Source organism: Arachis hypogaea, chromosome 17 (genome assembly GCF_003086295.3).
Source record: "Arachis hypogaea cultivar Tifrunner chromosome 17, arahy.Tifrunner.gnm2.J5K5, whole genome shotgun sequence".
NCBI classification, from domain to species: domain Eukaryota; kingdom Viridiplantae; phylum Streptophyta; class Magnoliopsida; order Fabales; family Fabaceae; genus Arachis; species Arachis hypogaea.
In genome coordinates, this window is record NC_092052.1 from 8,452,885 (window position 1) to 8,470,533 (window position 17,649).

Here is a 17,649-nt window from a genome sequence, read left to right on the forward strand (position 1 = left end):
TTCTTCGTATCACCTAGGAAGTTGTGGTAAATAATTTTCACTATTTTCTTGATTCTCCATGCATTGATTGCATTCCATAGTTTAAAAAAAAAAGATGTAGAAAAAACTGAGTCACTTGTATTGTTAAAGAAGGAGACAGAAGAAAAAGAAGATAAATAGTTGCAAATTATAAATTTTCTTGTGGTATGTATATATATAAAAATTCTTATCTTTAAATGGTACAAACATGCAACAAAAAATAAAGATATGATAAGATAATCATAATAAATTAAACTAAAAAGATAAAACCTTTTGGTTAGAATTTATATTAATTTTATCTTAAAATTGATTTATTAAATTATTTTTTAATTCACATAGAAATAAAATGTACAAGTTATTGTCTTATAAAGTCAACTACAAAATCTACTTTTATTTTAAAAGGGATATTTTGTGTGTGTGTGTGTGTTTTTTTTTTTTTAATTAAAGATATGGTTTTTGATTCAACAAATGCTTTGAAAGAAGGTTTGTATCCTAATATAGGACTACCCTTATGAAGCAAATATTTATTATTATTATTATCAATCATAACACTAATTTAGTCATTCTATCCGCTTCATTTACAACTATTAGGATTGAATTTAATAGAAAATAATATGATTAAGGCCATGCAAATGCCCGGGTGACCTAGTAGTATAACTTTTGTGCTATGAATGTCTTTTCTTTTCTCTTTTGTGGAATGAAAATCATTTTCTTCTTCTATGAGCAAGAGATCATTCTATTACATCTTGCTTTCATTTTTCTATTTAAGGCTGTCATGGTTACATATGATTCAAGAGTTCACGATAAGTAAGAACAAAAATATGATTACAAACTATTTTGATTCATGAAAAAAAGCAATAATAACATTTATAAAACAAAATTTTATTAGTGACACCATGTAAATACATTACAGTAATTCACTAATTGTATAAATACTTAACAAGTTAATTAGTGTCAAATCCTTCGTTTATAATCTAATTTGTGTCAAGCTCTTTTTATACTAACTCTCAACTCTTTCCAATGGCAACCAAATAAAATATGAAAAAGTAATCATTAATAATAGTATAAAAATTACATAAAAATATTTTGTAACTAGTTTCTATGGATCAAATGCTTTCAAAAAGTTCTTATAATTAATATATTTTAAACTAATAACTTTTTGAAAAGATACATCCCCCATCCAAAGCCCTTTCGGCGTAGCCATCGAGACTCTGGATAGAAACTAGCTCACCGTCCCCTTCGGCATTGCCATCAAGGCTGGAGAGCTAGGAATCAAATATTATTAATAAGAAAAATTATAAATTACAATTATATCTAGAATGTTCCTGTTTACAGACAAGTCTTGTATTCCTACCTCATTGTTCCTATATTTTCATTTTTCAACTTAAATAAAAATCTTTAGTACATTTACATGTTCTTCCTCCTTTAAGCAAATCCTCCATCTATTAAAAACTTTGGATTAGGGTACAATTCCTACATTGGAAAACAATTAAAATAGTGTAACTATCATGGATAATAGAGTTTAAAATAGCCAATTCAATATTTTTTATAATAGTAGAAATTGAATTAGATTAACTAATTGAGAGTAAAGAAATGACTTACAATGATCAAATTACATCATAAATGCTTTTTCTTAACTTTTCTCCTCTAGCTAATCCCTTTTTATGTATAAAATATTTCTGAGCATGACTGGTAATTTGATGATAAGTTTTTGTTTTGACATAATATTTTGAAATTCTTGACCAATTTGTACCTTCTGCTTGATATCCTCTAACAAATAATCTACCAAAACATGATTTTTGAAATAAGTATTAACAAATTTTACACAAAAAATTTTTAAACAAAAACATAAACTATTTAATTAGTAACAATTTTTTTCTTTTTTGGTTTTCAATCCAACCAGAAATGTTATTATGTCAACCACTCAACCATTGTCAAAACAAAACAAATTTAGCAATCAACAAAACTATGCCTCATTTGCAATTGCCTCATTTGCAATTACTTTAGAGCTCTTTCAAATTGCTAGTTATTGATGCACAAGTTAATATGAAAGCTTGGATTAAGAAGAAAGCAATGAAGTGAAGCAGAGTCGGTCTTACAAAAGAGGAATGTTAGACTTATATATTGTAGACAATGTACAACAAGGTAGAGATATATCTAAAACAGGAGAAGTGCTCCTATATGCTAATACTAGTTGCTTCACTTTCTTCTTTTGTGTAAACACCAATATTCAACTAGATAATAGATAAACAAATAAATAAATAAATAAGAGGAAAAAAGAAACATATAATAATAATAAATACCTATGCTCATCTTCAGTCCACCGAGAATATTTCTTTGTATTGTTGGTGTTGACAGATTGGTTTTGTTCCCTTGTTGCTGCCTCCATTGGTGCTGCGGCCGCGACTAGCTCCGCCCTGCCATGATAGAAATAAACAAAATATTTGATAATCAATGAATTTCATATAAACAATATTTTTTTTTTCTCTTCCAAAAAAGAACGATACAAATGTTGTGTCATTTATTAACACCTTGCAAATTATTTAACGATAAAATAATTTGACTAACAAGTACCCAAAATTTGTCAGTTTAATTTTTTCTTTTCTTGATATAAGATTATTTTGTATTTAATTTTTTATATATATATATAATATTTTTACTAAAAATATGAATATTAATAGTATAAGAATATCAAAAATATCTAAAACAAGGAGTACAAAATATACCAAAAATTTATAATAATAAAAATTCAAAAGTATTAAAAATTTAAAAAACCATGTTGCATGTAAATCGAAGATATGGGATTCGATTTATCAAAACCATTTTACCATGAGTGTGGTCAGCTGGTACGAAATCGTGTCTTTAGTAGCTGATTCATGCATGTATGTAATTCGAATCCGATTTAGTGCGTAATAGCTTAAATCAAATTTTATCGATTCGATTTATATAAAATGCAATTTGGGACTTTCACGTAGCCTTTTATATTAGAATTGGTTTATTAAAGTAAATTATCCTAAAACTTGTAAGAAAAAAGAAATATAGAATAAGTAATTAAAAAGAAAAAAAGAAAGAAAGAGGAGGAGAGAATGAAAATATGTATCGGCTAAAAATAAATAAAGAAACAAAAAGAGAATAAAAATATGTAGAGTACATACCCGTGATGATGATGATCAGTGTTATAAGGCGGTGGTGGTGGGGTTGTTGTTGTTGCATTGATGATGGGGATGGAGACAGGGTTGTGTTCCAATGTGGTGGCAGGAGCAGCCATTGTCATAGTCATGTTCTCAGATGCAGCAGCATTCAGAGGAGTGTTTGCAGTATAACCGTTATGGATGACATTGATGTCCTTCATCAGCTTCTTGAAGCGTTCTTGCAGTTGCGCCGGGGTCTTTCCAGGGAGACGAGCAGCGATGTTGTGTTGAGCATACTGAAAACAATTGGCAATAACTGACTCAAAGGCTTTGTTCTCCTCCCAAGTCCAGACCTGAGGTTGCATAGGTTGGAGCTGAAGCTGAGACTCAGGTCGTTGATAACCACACACGTCAGCAAGAAACTGCTGAAACTGCTGAGGATGAGGGTGGGACTGAGGCTGAGGCTGAGGCTGAGACCAAGGTGGTTGATAACCACACATGTCAGTGAGAAACTGCTGAGGCTGAGGCTGAGGCTGAGGCTGAGGCTGAGGCTGAGGCTGAGGCTGAGCTTCTGGCAAACACTCAGCAACAACCATATCGAACTGAGGGTGAGACTGATGTGGTTGATAACCACACGTGTCACTGAAAAACTGAGCTACTGTAATCTCCCCTACATCCGGCTGCGGCTTGGGCTGGGGCTGAGACTGAGGCGGAGGCTGTAGCTGAGGTGGTTGATTGCCACCCACGTCAATGGCACACTGCTCTACCATATTCCTTCTATCCGCATCCAAGTCTATCATATCCCAAGGATCTATCATATCCAAAGGATCCATCATTGAGAAAGTACCTAGTTCCTCTTCACTCATTCTTGGCTTCTTGCTTCTTCTTCTTCTTCTTATTAGCTTCTTGCTTGGTTTCCTATTTTTAGATATAGCATTTATATAAGCTTCGGATAGAGTGTGTCACTTTAAATTAGATTATGGAAAAAATAGAAAGTTTTCGTTTTCAAATCCTGTTTCATTTTTGAATTCTATTTTATTTTCCAAATCCTATTCTAGGATGGATGGACCGACATAATGAAGATTCTGAAAGTTATCTATAAACAATAAAAGAAACAGAGTATTTATAAACAAACTGGTTTTCAAAATTAAAAATTAAAAACAAAAGAGTTGACTCGACAAAATTTGTTTAAATAGACTAAACTTTTATTTTAAATAACCATGTATCATTAATCCAACCGTTTAAACTTTAAACTCATTGTATATGGAAAGTGGTGTAAATGTAGAGGGAAAAAATAAAAATAACTGTTAGGATTTGATTCCCAACAATAACTACTCTTTTGTTACTCTTTTAATAGTATATTTTTTTTCACTTTTAACCTTTTTTTTAATTTTAACCGTAATTTTTATTCTAAATTGAAAAATTCATAGGTTCATTGGAATTTTTAATTTAAGATCAGGATTAAAATAAATAATAGTGACTAATAGTTTGTTATTAAAAAATTAATAAAAAATATATTTAAAATATAATTAAAACATCAAAAATAAATTAAATATTAGAGACTTTTTTAAAAATATTTTAAAAACAGAAGCGGATTGATTTTTTTTAGTAATGGAATTTCTGATTGTGTTATTTATTATTATGAAAAAAATATTTTTTTTAATTTAAATCCTGCCTTGAATTTTCCACCCAACTCTTATCACCTTCATCAGAAGAGGGAACTCCAACAGATTTAAGAAGCTGGCCCACAAGTGCGTTGAATTTTCCATTCATTACTTCTTCCATTGCTCTCTGTTTTTCCTCTTTGAACCTATTGCATCCACTTACTTCATCCTTGGAACTGGATCACCCCAGTTATCCTCGTCTTCATCTTCATCTTCATCATTAGGAAGAGAATATTCCATCTCTTCAGCAGAGGATGCGTCCTCATTGTCATTACTGCTTTCTTGGGAATTGTTTTCCATCCCTTTTTGCAATTCCCCATTCGACTCATCCTAATAGAAAAAACAAAATAAGTGTTTGAGAATAGTTAAGTTAAGCATTATACTCACACCACTGTGTGCACTTTTTATACCTGTCGAATGAGTTCATATCAACAGAAAAATCACCTGAAAGATCACATATTGAAGAAAGACTGGGTTACACAAATATCTCTTGGAAATATAAGATTCAAAAAAATAAAGACAGCAGCATAGAAATTTACTTGACAAGGATGAAGTTGGACTAATGTGTGGAGTCGCAAAAGGACTTGTACCATTCAATTTCATATTTTCGCGCTCTAGCTTTGTGGGAACTTTACTATTCAACTTCAAACTACTCTCATCATCCTGTTTCTTCTCATCCACATTTGATCCCATCAAACCAGCACCACAATAATGGCACATACTACACATTCAATAATAAAGCGAAAAGCTTGATTCCTGCTCTGACACAAGAAATAAACTATGTCTTAGTATTGAATTACTTTCAATACTAAATATCCTTCATTCAACTAATTCATGAAAAGAACCAATAAAATTCATCTATTCCTATTTCATTAAAATGTCCTAAGTTCAATTCCAGTTTGCTTCCCTTCTGAGTAATTTAATACTTATCAAATACTATCTATTAAAATGTCGGCATAAAAGAGTTCGTATAAAGAATGAAATAGTAAAACACAGATGCTCATTAATCAAGAATAATAATAGAATCAAACAATTGCTTTATCATGCTAATTCTTTCATAGAATACAAAAATAACAAGTGCTACCAGTGCTGTGCTTTTTCAAGGTTTAACAACATTTTTACAACGAGAGAAGGGGATACAAGAAATATAATATGATACCTTTCATAGACCAAACACAAAAGAAACATTCAATCAAGAGGAGCTCCAAACAAAATGAAAAGGCTTTTATTTGGTATTATTTAGTAGATTGATGCAACAGATATAGAAAAGATACAGAACAAATCTGCATCAAGTTGAATCAAACAAAGCTAGGGGAACAGAAAACTTAGTCTCCACCAATGGGTAATTTCTTGGGGGTTGTCAATCTCCAAACAAAAATCCAACAAGAGATACAAGATCAAAAGAATGAGTACAAATAACAGGACTAAATCAAATATTAGACCAAGTGCTACAACTGCAGATTCAAGTATTATGTAACAAAAAGGCCAAAACCAAAGTGGAAAAGTGACTTCAGATGCACATTCTGTCATGCAGGCAACATCAGAATTCAGAATCCGTGATTTTGAATTAGAACTATGAAACAGCAAACACTCTCAACAGCTCTTGACATGGATCAGAGCTGAACGAAGAGGGGAAAGAAATTCCAGAAATTATACATTAACAAAGAAAGAAAAAATAAATTGATAAACCCGCACAAAACTGATCCACAAAAATCAGATGAAGCACCCAATCAAGTCTTCAGTTTTCCAGGTAGAAAATCAAATAAGACCTTCAACATCTTTCCATCTTAGACCAATATTCATCCAGAAAAGTGCCATTTTCAGCTCCAATAAAGGTTTAAAACAATAAACCATAACTTGAAATTTACAAAAAGAAGAAAAAATGACAAGAAATGTAGACCTTACCGTCAAAGCAAAACCAAGAACAAATACATGGATGTGACCCCAAATCAATCTCAGCTCCCAAGCAAAACGGGTAAAAACCCTCTTCAGGAAAAGGAAAAAAAAAAAGTCCACTGTTTTCTCAAATAAGCAAAGAATTCGGTGTACGAAGAGTTGCACAAAACCAGCCCAACTATAAAAAGTTCGAAACTTTTCGGAGGAAACTAAAATGGGTAAGCATCAGAAAGGCGATATCCGAAGAATAGAAGAATTGTTGAAAGAGGTTCAATGAATGAACACAGAAAAGAAAGAAGAAAATAAAAAGAATAATAACAACAAGAAGAAGGAAAAAGCTGACAGAGTGTAAAATGTCAATGAGATTATGAAGAAGGAATAAGAAAGCACAAGAAGAAAACGTTGTTGCTGGGGCCCACCCCTTATTTCCTTGCTTTCAAAGCCCCAAAATATCAGAGTTTTCAAATTTTAAAATTTATATAATTATTTTACTTTTAATTTTTTGACCCAATCAAAATATTAATTACTTCATAAAATAAAAATTAAAAAAAATTGAAAAGAAAGAAAATGTTAAATTGTTGGTGATTGCTACGGTACGATGATAAATTTATAAGTATCGATACGTTTAAAATATGGACAAATAATAATAAATCATGTGACATTTTTTTTTTCACATAAGCATTTAATTTTTTTTTTAAATATATATTATATCATCATTTTTACTAATATACCCATTTAATTAAATAAAAAAAATATTTTTTATTTAATTTTATAAAAAGTCTTAAACATCTTTACTTTATTTGATTAGACAAAAATACTCTTGTAAATTAATCAAATTTTAGAATTCAATTAATCCTAATTTTATAGTTTCAAATAATTTAAATAACAAAACAAAAACATATTAAAAAAAAACCAAAAATTAATCTTTCTTCATCTTCTCCAATTCTCCTAATCATTAGTGTCCTCCTCTAAAGCAAAGCAAAACATATAAAAAAAAATAAAAAATCAATTTGTTCTACATCTTCTCCTAATATCATTCGTGCCCCCTCCCCTCTGAAGCACACCAAAACGGCAAAATCCTAGCAATAATTGACTGCATTGATCTCAGTAGCTAGCTAGCCACGGAATTTAAAGAACATAAAAGAGAAGGAAGGCTAAACCACTCAACTGGGCAAAGGCTGCGTCTTTCTCCTCTATGGAAGTTCTTTGAATGCCCATTCGTCCTCCATCATCGAGCCCCTTCGCCCTCCATCGTCGAGCCCCATCCAGCCGTCGTCGTCCAACACCTCTCCCTTTCTGGTAGCCACCGTGTCTTCCTCCACTCCTCCCTGCACTCTGCCACTCTCTATCTGCATCATCAAGAATGGAGCTTTTGACTCAGGTTGGTTCTTGATTTTTTTTTTGTCTGATTTTTCACTGCTTCTATTTATTTTTCTGTTCTGTTCTTGAGTTAATTCTGGTTTGTTCCTAAGTATTTTAGTACTTGATTTTAGTTATGATTTTTAAATTTCTTGATTCTTGGTTGGCATATTTTCTGCAGTTCTCTAGTATTCTCTTGGTTGCTATTCTTGATTCTTGATTTTTGTTATGATTTTTTAATGCTTCTATTTTTTTCTGTTCTGTACTTGAGTTGATTCTGTTCTTTGATTTTTTATTCTTGATTTTTCACTGCATCTATTATGATTCACCATAGCACGCTATTTGATGTTATTTCATATACAAGTGTTTCATTTATATCATAATTAGTAATACAACTCTAAATCTTTGAAGTTTGGCTAATTATAATTCATAGAGCATGCTACAAATCATTTTTATAAAACTCAGAAAAAAATTGAAAAGCTGCATGCCTATTGAAAGTTGAAACCAAATTAATAGTACTGTTTTAACTCTTTCCTAGTAGTCAATAGCAGAAATAGGCATTTGGTTTAAATATGCATGTAATGTTACAAAAAATTTGATTCTTGTTACTTATCTAGCTTAAATATGTATTGTTTTTACCTTCTTGACTAAACATATTTTTATCTCTCTTAATGACTTTTAGTTTATCACTGTAAAATTGATGAGCAAACCAGAGAGTTTTAAGGAACTAAGACAGCGATAAAAGAAGGAAATACTTGCTATTTAATTCTTTGTTGATTGTCATTATCAATCTTTTATTTGGTTTAATATTTCTTTAATGGCACAGAACTAATGTTATTTTTTGTGCCTTAAAAAACTAGTGAAGTCACTATCATAGTACTAAATATGTTTAAGGGATTTGGCCAATTTTAAGGGCTAGATTCTTGTCCTCGTCTATGTTTCACTTATTTTTTATTTTTATTTTTATTTTTATTTTTATTTCATGACTTCATAATAATAATAATAATAATAATAATAATAATAATAATAATAATAATAATAATAATAATAATATATTTCTAAATTTTGCATTTCTTCTCACTCATCTTCTTATGTAGTTAATGTCTTTGTTTCCCTGTTTCTGTGTTTTCACTCACTCACTTCACTTTTACACACACTTTCCTCTCTGCTGCTTCTGTCATCGCTCTTTAATTTTGCTCCATGAAACCGTTGCAACACTAAGCTTGCTCTTCTTCATACAGTCACTCAAACCCTGTCTTGTGACCCTTTTCAGGTTTGATCCTCAATCTTTATTTTATTTTGTTTTCAGTATTTCGGGTGTGTGTTAATTCACCAAAGTTTGTAACTTTCTCTGTGATTCTCTGAGCTGCTATGTTTTCTCTGAGTGGCATTTTTTGCTGTTTGCTTTAATTTTAAAACTGGATTTTGTCAATTATTCCATGACAATGACTTGAAGTAATTAACTAGCCCTTTAAATTATTATTATTATTATTTTGAAAAAAAATTCTTTTTTTTTTTGGTGAGCTTGATTTATGTTGTTTGTGGTGTTTGGCTTGGAATTTTGCTTGGTGTTTAAGGTTTTATAATGGGTTAGTGTGTGAGTAGACATGTTGCAGTTCATCTTGGTCTTTTATCTTTAATGTGAAGCATTTTAGTTGTTTTCTATAAAGTTTGGTAAGATGTGTGAAACCAGCTTTTCTTTTTGTCTTTGCTGTTTTGGTTGATTGAAACTATTGTAGAATTTTTCTGCCTTTATTTCATAGGGTTATTGTCCCGGTCTATGGCCAATAAGTCAATAACCCTATTGTAGAATTAAAAGTAGAAAGTGGAATTAAAAGTCAACAAAACAACGAGTGGATATGGATAATTGTGCTGAGTGGATATGGATAATTGTGTTTTCAAATTCTATTTCTCTTTGCTATTTTAGGTGAAAGCTGAGCAAAACTGGTTTGATCGAAATGCTAACTCAGTTGAATTAGTTACTTATGGCTGGTCACATTTTTTTAAATAAGTAGGTTCACATAATTGATCTAGATTCTAAGATCAATAAGGTTTTGTCATGTTTAGGGTGCGAGAACCTTGATCTCAATGGCTAGAAACTACGATGTTTAGGATAGGTAGTTAGAAAGATTAACACTTCTGAGATCCAAATCATGTTTAAACATTTTAAATATAATATTATGAATTTAATCTGATGGTATGTAACCATGTTGTCTGCCGTATGTTATGCTTTTACTGGTCGGGTGCGGTGCTGCCAAAATATTTAAGAATTTCTCTAATATCAGTAATTAGTGGTGCTGTTTCAATGGTTACAAGGTCGGCTGGTTTAGAAATTAGATAAACCAGGGTCTGTTTTATGGTTATCTTGTATGGCATTGAAGATACCAAAACCTTTGCTCCTGAAGGCTAATGAGTTCAAGTGTGTGAATACTTTTATTTCTCTAAGAAAGAACACATTGCAATTGTGCTTAACTACTGTATAATTGTCAGTGTGATGTGTACATATGGAAGTATAGTCATTGTTGTCTTAGTCAACACATGGTTCAATGATTAACAGAACAATGTATTTTATTCAATTTGCTTCTAGAGTTGGCGTGTTTGGAGGGTCTTGAGATTTCTTGGAGTAAAGTCACTAATTTTAGCATCAACTTTCTAAAAGGTACTTTCCGTTTCCTTGTATTTTTGTGGTGTTTCAGAACAATCAGGATTTTTTATTTTATAGGTTCAACCTAGCATTTTCATCTTCTTCCATGGATTTTTCTTTGTTTTCTGTTTTTTATGTGAATATATGGTTATAATTCTGAATGCAGCTATCAACCAATTAGTTTGTCTTTTCTGTGGAAAAATTTCAGTTATATATCCAATCTTCCTTGGGCTTCATTTCTTTGATGTAGACTTCAGTTGTATAAATCATTCTTGGAAAAGTCTCTTTGTTTTTCCATTTGTCCTTGTAATTTCTGTAGTTGATATTGCTTATGTTAGTCAGTAGACATGTTACAGTTTGAATTATAAACAGTACCGATATACAATACTAGCATCTCAGCTTGCCTGTTTGAACAGAATTCTTGAGTTTCAGTATTTCATAATTATTTATGCTTCATTAATTTTCGATGATGTCCTGGTTCATTTCAGGGTTGCAAAAGCTTTCCTTACTAAACTTGGAAGGGTGCCTTGTAACAGCTGCATGCTTGGATTCTCTTGCAGGTTTAATTGCTTGATACACTTTTACGCTTATTATGTTGCTGATCTAGAAAATTGGTCGCTGGTGCACGGAATTATGATCACACTTTTCACAACTCCGGTACAACTAACCAGCAAGTGTACTGGGTCATCCAAGTAATAAAACCTTACGCGAGTAAGGGTCGATCTCACGGAGATTGTTGGCTTGAAGAAAGCTATGGTCATCTTGTAAATCTTAGTCAGGCGGATTCAATTGGTTATGAGTTTTGATAATTGAAAGATAAATAAAACGTAAATTAAAATAAAGATACTTATGTAATTCATTGGTGGAAATTTCAGATAAGCGTTTGGAGATGCTTTGTTGCTTCTGAACCTCTGCTTTCCTATTGTCTTCATCCAATCATGCGTGCTCCCTTCCATGGCAAGCTGTATGTTGGTGGATCAACGTTGTCAATGGCTACCATCCGTCCTCTCAGTGAAAATGGTCCAGGTACGGTTTCTGTACGGCTAATCAACTGTCGGATCTCTCGTCTCGGATGAAAAATACCAGGCACAGCTACCGCACGGCTAATCATCTGTCGGTTCTCACTTGTGTCATAATAGGATCTCTCTATCCTTTTGCACACTGTCACTACGCCCAACATTCGTGAGTTTGAAGCTCGTCACAGTCATCCCATCCCAGATCCTACTCGGAATACCACAGACAAGGTTTAGACTTTTCATATCTCAGGAATGTTGCCAATTGGTTCTAGCCTGTACCACGAAAGTTCTAATCTTACGGATTCGAATGCTCTGTTGTCAGGAGAGGCAAGTCAAATCCGTGGATCAGAGACCCATGAGATTATACTCTGGCTGTCGTCCAATGACTACGTTGAACATCATGTAGACCGCTTGTGATTGTCAGGCACACGGATCTTAGCTAAGCGAGTAACGAAGATAGTGGGTGATTGTCATAGGTCACCCCTTCATTCTGACTTAACTGAATTAAGTACGAGAGTATATCTTGGAGAAGAAGTAAGCGTGAATTGAAAGAGAAACAATAGTACTTGCATTAATTCATGAAGAACAGCAGAGCTCTGTACCTTAATCTATAAGGTGTAGAAACTCCACCGTAGTAAATACATAAGAGAAAAAGGTCTAGGCATGGCCGAATGGCCAGCCTCCCAAATGTAACATAAAAGTGAAAAGAGGTTCACCCCCCTCCTTTACAATAGTAAAAAGTGCTATTTATACTAAACTAGTTACTAAGGATTACAGAAAATAAGTAACTAAGTGCAGATAGTGCAAAAATCCACTTCCGGGGCCCACTTGGTGTGTGCTTGGGATGAGCATTGAGCTTTACACGTGCATAGGCCTTTTCTAGAGTTAAATGCCAGCTTGGATGCCAGTTTGGGCGTTTAACTCCAGTTTTGGTGCCAACTCCGGTGTTTTACGCCAGAAAAGGGTCTCTGACTGGCGTTTAACGCCAGTTTGGGCCATTAAATCTCGGGCAAAGTATGGATAATTATACATTGCTGGAAAGCCCAAGATGTTAGCTTTCCATCCCAATTGAGAATGCACCAATTGGACTTCTGTAGCTCCAGAAAAACGCGTTTGAGTGTAGGGAGGTCAGAATCCAACGGCATCTGCAGTCCTTTCTCAGCCTCTGAATCAGATTTTCGCTTAGGTCCCTCAATTTCAGTCAGAAAATACCTGAAATTATAGAAAAATACACAAACTTATAGTAAAGTTCAGAAATGTGATTTTTGCATAAAAAATATAAAAATATACTAAAAAGTAACTAAAACATATTAAAAACTATGTAAAAACAATGCAAAAAAGCGTATAAATTATCCGCTCATCACAACTCCAAACTTAAATTGTTGCTTGTCCCCAAGCAACTAAAAATAAAATAGGATAAAAAGAAGAGAAAATACAATAAATTTCAAAATATCAATGAAGATTAGTTCCAATTAGATGAGCGGGACTAGTAGCTTTTTGCTTCTGAACAGTTTTGGCATCTCACTTTATCCTTTGAAGTTCAGAATGATTGGCATCCATAGGAACTCAGAATTCAGATAGTGTTATTGATTCTCCTAGTTTAGTATGTTGATTCTTGAACACAACTACTTTATGAGTCTTGGTTGTGACCCTTAGCATTTTGTTTTCCAGTATTACCACCAGATACATAAATATCACAGACACATAACTGGGTGAACCTTTTCAGATTGTGACTCAGCTTTGCTAGAGTCCCCAGTTAGAGGTGCCCAGAGTTCTTAAGCACACTCTTTTTACTTTGGATCACGACTTTTACCACTCAGTCTCAAGCTTTTCACTTGGACCTTCATGACACAAGCACATGGTTAGGGACAGCTTGATTTAGCCGCTTAGGCCAGGATTTTATTCCTTTGGGTCCTCCTATCCATTAATGCTCAAAGCCTTCGATCCTTTTTACCCTTGCCTTTTAGTTTAAAGGGTTATTGGCTTTTTGCTCTTGCCTTTTGGTTTAAAGAGCTATTGGCTTTTTCTCCTTGCTTTTTCTTTTTCTTTATTTTTTGACATTTTTTTTCGCAAGCTTTGTGTTTTTCACTGCTTTTTCTTGCTTCAAGAATCAATTTTATGATTTTTCAGATTATCAATAACATTTCTCTTTTTTCATTATTCTTTCAAGAGCCAACAATTTTAACATTCATAAACTTTACTATAAAAAATATGCACTGTTCAAGCATTCATTCCAAAAACAAAAAGTATTGCCACCACATCAAAATAATTAAACTATTTTCAAGATAGAATTCAAAATTCATGTACTTCTTTTTCTTTTTCAGAAAATATTTTTTATTTAAGAAAGGTGAAAGATTCATGGAACATTCATAACTTTAAGACATAAACACTAAACACTAATGATCATGTAATGAAGACACAAACATAGTCAAAACATAAAGCATAAAAACCAAAAACAGAAAAGAAAATAAACAAGGAGATTAAAGAACGGGTCCACGTTAGTGATGGTGGCTTCTTCTTCCTCTTGAAGAACCAATGGAGTTCTTGAGCTCCTCTATGTCTCTTCCTTGCCTTTGTTGCTCCTCTCTCATGGCCTTTTGGTCCTCTCTGATTTCATGGAGGATGATGGAGTGCTCTTGGTGCTCCACTCTTAGTTGCTCCATGTTGGAACTCAATTCTCCTAAAGAGGTGTTGAGTTGCTCCCAATAGTTGTGTGGAGGGAAATGCATCCCTTGAGGCATCTCAGGGATTTCTTGATGAGGGACTTCCTCATGCTCTTGTTGAGGTCCATGAGTGGGCTCTCTTGTTTGCTCCATCCTCTTTCTAGTGATGGGCTTTTGAGATGAATCTCTCCATCTCCCATGTCTCAGAGTTGAAAGCAACTGCCTTCCCTTTCCTCTTCCTAGAGGTTTCTCTGGCCTTAGGTGCCATTAATGGTTATGGAAAAAAAAGCAGAGCTTTTTCCCACACCAAACTTAAAAGGGTTGCTCGTCCTCGAGCAAAAGAAGAAAGAAAGGAGGAGAAGAAAAAGAAATGGAGGAGATAGATGGGTGTTTTAAATTCGGCCAAGGGAGGGGTATTTATAGTGTAAGAGAGAGAGGGAATTCATGTAAGAAGGGGTTGGGTTTGGGAGGGAAATGTTTTGAATTTGAATGGTGAGGTAGGTGGGGTTTTATGATGGGTTTTTGGGGAATAGTAGATGGATGTGAGTGGTGAAGAGATTATGGGGAAGAGGGTAGGACTTGATAGGTGAATGGTGTTTGGGGAATAGGTGTTAATGTGATTGGTCAAGGGTAATTGGGGAAGAGTGTTATGGAAAGGTGTGAAGAGGAGAGAGAGTGAGTTGGGGTAGGTGGGGATCCTGTGGGGTCCACAGATCCTGAGGTGTCAAGGAATTCTGGTCCCTGCACTTTTCTGGCGTTTAACCGCCCCTGGATAGCCCTTTCTGGCATTTAACGCCAGCTCTGCTGCCTTTTCTGGCGTTAAACGCCAGGCTGATGCCCCTTTTTGGCGTTTAACGCCAGCCAGACACCCTTTTTTAGCATTAAACGCCAGTCTGTCTGCCAATTCTGGCGTTTAACGCACATAATGCTGCCAGACTGGGCGTTAAACGCCCATTCTGCTATCCTTACTGGCGTTCAAACGACAGTAAGCCTATCCTCCAGGGTGTGCTATTTTTTATGCTGTTTTTTTTTTGTTTGATTCCGTTTTAATTCTGCAGCTGTTTTTGTGACTCCACATGATCATCAACCTAAAGAAAACATAACATGGCAATGAAAAACAAATGTCTATAAAAAATAAATATAATTAAATAACATTAGATTGCCTCCCAATAAGCGCTTCTTTAATGTCAATAGCTTGATAGTGAGCTCTTAGAGAGCTTCACAGACACTCAGAGCGTGATGGTGGCCTCCCAACACCAAACTTAGAGTTTGAATGTGGGGGCTCTGCTTGACTCTGTATTGAGAGAAGCTTTTCATGCTTCCTCTCCATGGTTACAGAAGAAGATCCTTGAGCCTTAAACACAAGGTAGTTGATAAACCACTATTTTATGGTTTATCTTGTGCCCAATTGAGTGGATTTTATCAACTCTTACCCACTTATTCATACTATTTGCATGGTTTTACATTTACCTTCCTAATTATGTGCTTTGATTGAAAACATGCTTCTTTGACCTTAAGTTCCCTATGTTTAATCCTCTCTTATTACCATTAGATGACTTGATATGTGTGTTAAGTGATTTCAGAGTTTACAGGGCAGGAATGGCTCAGAGGAGGGAAAGGAAGCATGCAAAAGTGGAAGAAATACAAGAAGTTGGAGAAATTGCTAAGCTGTCCAGCCTGACCTCTTCGCACTCAAACAGCTATAACTTTAGCTACAGAGGTCCAAACGACGCGGTTTCAGTTGCGTTGGAAAGCTAACATCCGGGGTTTCGATTTGATATATAATATGCCATAGTTTCCCTGACGCTAGGCGACGCGAACACGTGCTCCACGCGGACACATTGCAATGGCAAAAATTAGCGTGGCAGATTTCTTCTCCAGCGATTTCTGGGCTGTTTTCGACCTAGTTTGCGGCCCAGAAAACACAGATTAGAGGCTATAAAGTGGGAGAATCCATTCATTCATAATCAGACTCTCCAATTAGTTACTATTCATGATTTAGATGTAGTTTTGAGGGAGAGGTTCTCTCCTCTCTCTTTTAGGATTTAGATTTAGGATTTTATTCGCTTTCAGGATTATCTCTTTCTATCAGGTTCAACATTCCTTTTTATTTATCTTTTCAATTTAATTTATGAATTCTTCTATGTTACAGATTACTCTTTTGAATTAATGTTATTTGAGGTATTTCAGTTTACAATTATTTCTTTTATTTATATCGCTGTTGCTTTCCATCTGAAGACATTTTTATTCCGGTAGATTTACTTTTCCCTTTTGGTCTTGGTTAAGAAATCAGTAACTTAGGAGTTATCAAACTCAAACATGATTGATAATTGTTATCTTTGCTAATTGAATTGAACTTCAATAATCCCAATCTTTCCTTAGGGATTAACTAGGATTTGAGGATCTAACTAATTAGTCACTTGACTTTTCTTTACTTTAAGTAAAGACTAACTGAGTGGAATTAAGATTCAATCTCATCATCATTGATAAGGATAACTAGGATAGGACTTCTAATTTCTCATACCTTGCCAAAAGTTTATTTTATAGTTATTTATTTATTTTATTTGTCATTTAACATACTAGTTCCTTACTTTCAAAACCCCCAATTTACAAAACTCATAACCAATAATAAGAACATACCTCCCTGCAATTCTTTGAGAAGACGACCCGATGTTTAAATACTCGGTTATCAATTTTAAAGGGGTTTGTTACTTGTGACAACCAAAACATTTGTAAGAAAGGTTGATTGCTTGGTTTAGTAACTATACTTGCAACCTGAGTTTACTATAACTTCTAAACCATCAATCTTCAGTTCTTTCAAAATGGCGCCGTTGCCGGAGAATTGCAAACGTGTACCTTATTATTGGTTATTGTAAATATTTACTTTTTGCTTGTTTATTTGTTTTTATTAAAAAAATTTTCAGATTTTTATTTTAAAATTTTTATCTTATCTTATCTTATTTCAAAAATCAAATTTCAAATTTCAAATTTTCAAATTTAATTTTCAAATTCAAAATTTAAATAACCTTTTAATTTAAAAATTGTTTTTATTTTCGTTTTTAATTTTTATTCACTATTATGAGTTCTCACCCCTCTCGCTTTGAGTTTGGTTCCAATGTTGTTGCAAGGAATGAAAATTATAACAGGAACATGCATCAAGGTCAAAATAATCAGAGATGGAAGGAGCCACGAGGATCTGATCAACCCTTCCGGCAGCAACACCTTCCACAATACCACAGACAAAGACCATCCTACAAT

At 33.7% G+C, this 17,649-nt stretch overlaps 1 protein-coding gene across 7 annotated transcripts; it reads right to left on the reverse strand.

Annotated features, from left to right (window-relative positions):
• Positions 1-1,129: 1,129 nt before the first annotated feature.
• LOC112765153 (uncharacterized) lies at positions 1,130-7,078 on the reverse strand. 7 transcript variants are annotated; one of them, XM_072222278.1, is made up of 8 exons: positions 6,719-7,078; positions 5,353-5,569; positions 5,224-5,257; positions 4,853-5,143; positions 3,174-4,067; positions 2,322-2,435; positions 1,621-1,800; positions 1,130-1,491 (listed from the first exon to the last, which is right to left on the reverse strand). In XM_072222278.1, exons 5-7 carry the CDS (start codon positions 4,013-4,015, stop codon positions 1,626-1,628), a joined length of 1,131 nt encoding a protein of 376 aa, XP_072078379.1. In that variant the 5' UTR covers positions 4,016-4,067; positions 4,853-5,143; positions 5,224-5,257; positions 5,353-5,569; positions 6,719-7,078; the 3' UTR covers positions 1,130-1,491; positions 1,621-1,625. The 7 variants fall into 7 exon arrangements, with proteins under 7 accessions (XP_072078379.1, XP_072078382.1, XP_072078380.1 ...); XM_072222281.1 differs by having other exon boundaries at positions 5,404-5,574; XM_072222279.1 differs by having other exon boundaries at positions 5,353-5,574; positions 6,719-7,075.
• Positions 7,079-17,649: the final 10,571 nt, after the last annotated feature.